Source organism: Eimeria tenella, genomic scaffold (genome assembly GCF_000499545.2).
Source record: "Eimeria tenella Houghton genomic scaffold, Eth_scaff704, whole genome shotgun sequence".
Classification (NCBI taxonomy): domain Eukaryota; phylum Apicomplexa; class Conoidasida; order Eucoccidiorida; family Eimeriidae; genus Eimeria; species Eimeria tenella.
The window spans coordinates 1-5,965 of NW_013545825.1; the positions used below are offsets into that span (position 1 = coordinate 1).

The 5,965-nt window shown below is 56.6% G+C and overlaps 1 protein-coding gene across 1 annotated transcript; it reads left to right on the forward strand.

The window, feature by feature from the left end:
- Positions 1–4,188: 4,188 nt before the first annotated feature.
- ETH_00032095 (uncharacterized protein) lies at positions 4,189–5,526 on the forward strand (the record flags this gene model as incomplete). The annotated part of the gene is made up of 1 exon (XM_013380556.1): positions 4,189–5,526. A coding segment is annotated over one exon (1,338 nt), but the record flags the coding sequence as incomplete, so codon positions are not given.
- Positions 5,527–5,965: the final 439 nt, after the last annotated feature.

Genomic DNA, 5,965 nt, shown 5'->3' on the forward strand with positions numbered 1-5,965 from the left:
ATTTAGGGGCCCTTTGGCGCTCGTGGCGCATCAAAGCCGCAGCAGAGCAGTTGATGATTTATTTTTTTCTCTCTTGAGGGAAAATGGACTTTTCGCTGAGGCCCTCAACCACGAGGGTCCTTTTGAGTGCCCCACAGGGGGGCGCCCAGGGGGCCCCCCGGGGAGCCCCCAGGGGGGCCCCACAGGGGCCCCCCAGTGGGGCCCCACAGAGGGCCCCACGGGGGGCCCCACAGGGGGCCCCACAGGGGGCCCCACATGTTATAGGGGAGCTCCCAGGCATTCCGTTGAAATATTTTTGATAAGAAAAATGACGGAGTAGACAGTTTTCTTCTGAAGGCAATTTAAGGGGCCCTGCACGTGGTACAGGGACTGGAGCGTGGCAAGGGTTTAGGATTTAGGGTTTAGGACTTAGGGTTTAGGGTTTAGGTGGGCAGCAATGTTAGTGAAAGCAGCTACGCGGCGCGGCTATCTTGCCGGATGAAGTTTGAGGAAACTGATAGGCTTATAACCCTAAAGAATAATCCCTAAACCCTAAAACCCTAAACCCTAGACCCTTTTCGAAAGGCTGCTTTGCTCATTAGTTGCGGCGCTTTAGGGAGCTGCAGCAAGTGATCACTGCCGAGGCACTAGCTAGCTCGTAGCTAGCTGTTAGCTAGCTGTTAGTTAGCTGTTAGTTAGCTGTTAGCTAGCTGTCAGCTAGCTGTCAGTTAGCTGTTAGCTAGCTATTGGCTAGCTGTGAGCTAGCTGTTAACCACCTGCGAGCTATCAGGTAGCTAGCTGCTAGCTTGCCACTGGCTTGCTGCTCGGTATCTAAGTGACAGCTAGGCAGCTCCTGGCGAGCTGCTGGCTAGCAGCTAACTAGCTGTTAGCTAGCTGCTAGCTAGCTGCTGGCTAGCTGCGAGCTAGCTGCTCGCTAGCTGTGAAGTATCTGGTGGCTGGCTGCAAGCTAGCCGCTAGCTAGCTGCTAGCCAGCTGCTAGCTAGCTGCTAGCTAGCTGCCAGCTAGCTGGTGGCTAGCTGTTAGCTAGCTGGTGGCTAGCTGCTAGCTAGCTGCCTCCCCCATAGTCGCAGCAGCCAAATGATCACCAGAGAATTCTCGTGCGACTGACCCGCAGCAGCAACAGCAGCAGCAACGCCAGCAGCGACGGCAGCAGCAGCAGCAGCAGCAGCCTGCAGGGCCGTTAATCAGTTCATTATTTATCATTTATTTCTTTTTCCGCTTCGTTTTTTTCCGTTTTTCTTTTCCCACTCGAAGCTCCAGCTCTGCAGCTTCTTCTCAACTCCTTTCTTTTCAGTTTTTCTCCCAGTGCGTTTATGCATTAAAAGGCTTTCCATTTTGCTTCCTGGGGCCCCTGGCGTCCCCTGGGGGCCCCTGGGGGCCCCGGGGGGCCCTTGGGGGCCCCTGGGTCCCCTTGGGGCCCCTGGGGCTCTTAGGGCCCAGGGGGCCATGGGGTTCCTGGGCTCCCCGGAAGTCCCGGAGTTTCTGGGGATCCTGAGGCCCTTGGTGGCCCTGGGGGGCCCCAGGGGCCCTGAAGATCTGGGGGGCCCTGGGGGCCCCGGCGGCCCTGGGGGCCCCGGGGGCTCCAGGGGCCCCAGGGGCCCCGGGAGCCCTGGTGGCCCTTTGGGGCTGGATTTGGAGCTTTAAAGACTCTTTGGGCTTTACAGTTAAAGGCAGCAGAGGCAGTGGGGGCCCCCAGGGGCCCTTTGAGGGCTGCGGGCGAGCAGCAGCAGCGAAAAGGCAGCTTTAATGGCTCCTTCTTCTCCTAACGGGACTTCTGATATTGGCAAACTGACCACTGAGTGCCTGGGGACTTTAAATGCTTTTTTTTCGGGTTAAAAGACTTTAAAATGGAGAAGAAAAACGCAAAAATGCAGTAGGCAGCGGCTGGCCGGACCGGCGGTGGGCCGGAGGGTGTGGGCGCGGCGGTGTGTGGCGAGGAAGTTGGGGAAAATGGGGTTTAAATGTTTTTTTGAATACAAATTAATATTTTGAAAATGAAATTTCAAGAAAAACAACAGTAAATTTATCTTTTTGCGGCGGAAGAACGCCCAGTGTCGGTAGCCGCTGGTTCCCCTGAGCTGTATCGACGGCCCACAGGCTGGCGGTGGCTGCAGCGACTTCTCGGAGAAAAAGCACAGAATTTGAAGCTTAAGAGTGTCATTAAATTTATTTTGAATAAAAAAACAGTGAAAAGGTAAAGAAAAAGAAGTTTATTCGCCTGGAGGACTGCTGCTGCAGCAGCGCGCAGCAGTCGACTGCCGCCGCTGCCTGCTAGGGGCGCTGCTGGCGAGGCCTCTGTGGATTTGCTGCTTTCTCTGTGTTTTATTTTCTCCTTTTTCACCATTTGGGGGCTTTTTGGCATTTTAATTTGAGCAATTTGGCCGCAGAACCCCCCTGGTATTGCGAAGCGGCAGCAGGAGCCGCACGGCTTGCCGGTTCAGTCCCCTGGCGCTTTTGAGGTGTACGTACACCTCAAACTGCTTTCCACGCCCTTCTCCGCCCAAGGTAAAAGCCCCCATAATTACTTCAGGTGAGGTTTTTGGTTTGCTGCTGGGGCGGCCCTGCTGCTGCGGGTTTGAAGCAGCAGAACCGAACACACAGCAACACATGCTAGGGTGTACGTACACCGCGCAGCAGCGCCCCCAGGAGCAGGGGCCCATTAGCCCTCTAAAAACTCCCTCACTTATTTTCTTTTTTCATTTCTGTTGGGTTTTCGGGTCTTGGCGGCAGCAGCAGTTCCTTCGGGGGTGTACGTACAGCTGCGGTTGCTGCTGGCACGCCGCGCGTGGCAGCGCCGGCCTTCTGTGTGCAGCAGAAGTTAATTTCAATGATTTTTTGTTTATTCTAATATTTGTTTTTGTTTTTCTCTTCAAATTTAACAAGGCGAGGCCCTAAGGCTTCGCCGTTGCTGCTGCTGCTGCTGCTGCTGCTGCTGCGGAGCCGCAGCACCACTGGTTGGTGGGCCGAGGTGTACGTACACTGCAGAGACCAACAGAGAAACCGATCCAAATTTAAAATTAATTGGTTTCCAAAAATATAACTTTGCATATTCCGTGTGTCCCCCGGAACATCATTATTGAAGAATGCATAGTGCGCTCCACAGCAGCAGCAGCAGCAGCAGCAGCAGCAGCAGCAGCAGCGGTGAAAGGTTTTGCTTCTGAAACCCCAGGCTTGCTGCTGCTTCTGGGAAGAGCAGCAAATGGTTGAGGCTGTAGTGGGGTTTTGGGGTGTATGGACAGCTCGGGTGTACGTATACCTCGTGGCCGCAGACGACCACTGAGCAGCAAGAAGGCTTTTTAAAACATTTTTCTTTTTCTTTTTTTATTTTTTCTTCTTCTAAAGAGTTAAAAGAAGAAATGGATTTGGGAAGCCGCAGCGCCTGGGGGGGCGGCACGGAGGCTCATGCGTTTTCCTTTGTCTTGGGTGCGGGTCGAGGGTTTAGGGTTTAGGGTTTAGGGTTTGGAGGCTGCATGTGTTATTGGAGGCGCACGGATTCACGTGTGGGGCGGAGAGGCTTTTGTGTGCAGCTGCTGCGCTGTTTTAAGCTTGCTGCAGCGGTGCTGCTGCGCCCTTGCGCTGCTGCTGCGGCTGCTGCAGCGCGTTTGCTGCTGCTGCTGCTGCTGCTTCTGTGCATTTGCTGCTGCTGCTGTGCTCTTGTGTTGCTGCTCTTTCTCAGTGACATCTTCACCTCCCTTTCCTCCATCGTCTTCCCCCTGCTGCCTCAGTGCTTGCTACCGACGCAGCCGTAGCAGCAGCAGAAAAAGCCACAGCAGCAACAGCGGCAGCAGCAGCAGCAGCAGCAGCAGCAGCAGTTTCTCATCAGCACGATTTCCCCATCTCCACCTCTTTATCCCCACACACTCTGACGAGCATTAGCAGCAGCAGCAGCAGCAGCAGCAGCAACATTGGCAGCTCTAGACGGTGCGCTGTTTTTCCCGTGAGCTGCACGCTTAGAAGCGCCTGTCGACGCAACAGCAGCAGCAGCAGCAGCAGCAGCAAAACCCAGTTTCGCGGACTGACCGCAGCACAGGCGCCGCGGCTGCGTCGTGCAGTTCCCCGCAGCCCGACGGCCTGTGCTGTAGAGGCGACTGCGGGGCAGCAGCAGCAGCAGCAGCAGCAGCAGCTGCATCTGCAGCAACTGCTGCAGCTGCTGCGGCAGCCCCGCTGCCGGGCTCCAAAGCCAGCAGGATGTACCTGCGCCAAGGGCCCCCCCTAGCGATCTCTTCCTCCTCCGTTTCTCTGGAGATTGCGAAGCAGCTGCAGGAGCAGCAGCAGCAGCAGCAGCACAGCAGCAGCAGCAGCAGCAGCGCCAGCGATCGCTTCAACACCAGGCAGTCCCTCAAATTCATTCTTGAAGACAGCCGCACTGCAGCTCCGCAACGGCTCTCTTACAACCCAGCGTGCTCTTTTGCTAGCAGCAGCAGCAGCAGCAACAACAACATTATATTTACTAAGGTGGTTCCTAGCAGGTACTCCTACGGCAGTGGGCTTTTTGAAGGAGCAGCGCAGCGACAGCAGCAGCAGCAGCAGCAACAGCAGCAAAAACAGCAGCAGCAACAGAAGCTGTTGCTGTTGCTGCAGGACCAACGATTACAGAAAGCAACATCGCAGCAGCTTACTTACGCGCGGCAGCAGCCATTGCAACAGCGGCAGCACCAGCTGCAGCAGCAGCAGCAGCAGCAGCAGCAAAACACTCTTCAGTCTTCCCCCCTTTCAGAGGTACAACACAAGGTATATTCGTGCACGCAGCAGCAGCAGCAGCACTTCTATTACACCCCAGAGCATTCCATACAACAGCAGCAGCAGCAGCTGCAGCAGCAGCAGCAGCAGCGTCAGCTACAGCAGCAACGGCAGCTGCAGCAGCAGCATCAGCTACAGCAGCAGCAGCAGCAACAGCAACTGCAGCAGCAACAGCTGCAGCAACAACGGCAGCAGCTGAAGCAGCGGCAGCACAAACTTTCAGCACCCTCACTTCACCTGAGCCGCCAAGGAGCAGCTTCTAAATCTCGCCAGTCTGTTGCTGCAGAAGCTACACAAGCTCACAATCAGCAGCAGCAGCAGCAGCAGCAGCAAATGGCTCCGTTTTCGACCCCAAACGCTGGCGTTTGTTTGCTCTCGAACGGGCCCTCTGCAGCCTCCAGGCAGCAGCAGCAACACATGCAGAGGCAGCAGGAGCTGGAGCAGCACCTGCAGCAGCAGCAGCAGCAGCTGCTGCTTCAGCATTCCCAGCACCTTCCCCAGCAGCAGCAGCGCAGGCAGCAGCAATACGCAGCAGCAACAGCGGTGGCGCCATGCGGGACGCAGCAGCAGCAGCAAAAACTCGCTGCAGCTTCCTGCAGCACCACCAATATCCATAGCGCCTCAAGCAGCAGCAGCAGCAGTAGCAGCAGCAGCAGCAGCAGCAACAGCAGCAACAAAATGAGACAGGCAACCAACTGGCTAGACCTCACCCTCAACAGCGCATGCGCGCGCCGCCTGGCTCTCCGACAGTGTTTTTGTAGCGCTTCTATTTCTGCAGAGGCTTTGGTAAGCAAACCCTAAACCCTAAACCCTAAACCCTAAACCGCGGGCTCTAAAGCCTGGACTGGGCCACCGACTTGAAGTGGTGGCGGGGTTGAGCTGCGCCTGCTGCTGCTACCATTTGCTACTGTCCTTGCGGCACCGTTTCTGCTGCTGCTGCTGCTGTTGCTGCTGCAGCAAAACAGCCCAGCGTCTCTAGCTGGCACAGCCATCTACAGCTCCTCACTGCTCAGGCTGCCGCCCCCCGACAAGGCAGATGGGGGGCCCCTGGGGGCCCCCGGGGCCCCAGGGGGCCCCGGGGCCCCGGGGGCCCCCGGGGGCCCTGTTGAAGATGAGTGCATATATTTGACGCGGCTAATTCAAAGTGCCATATTCGGGGCAGTGTTTGCTGCAGTGGCGCACTCGCAGGAAGACCCGAACAGCAGCAGCAGCAGCAGCAGCAGCA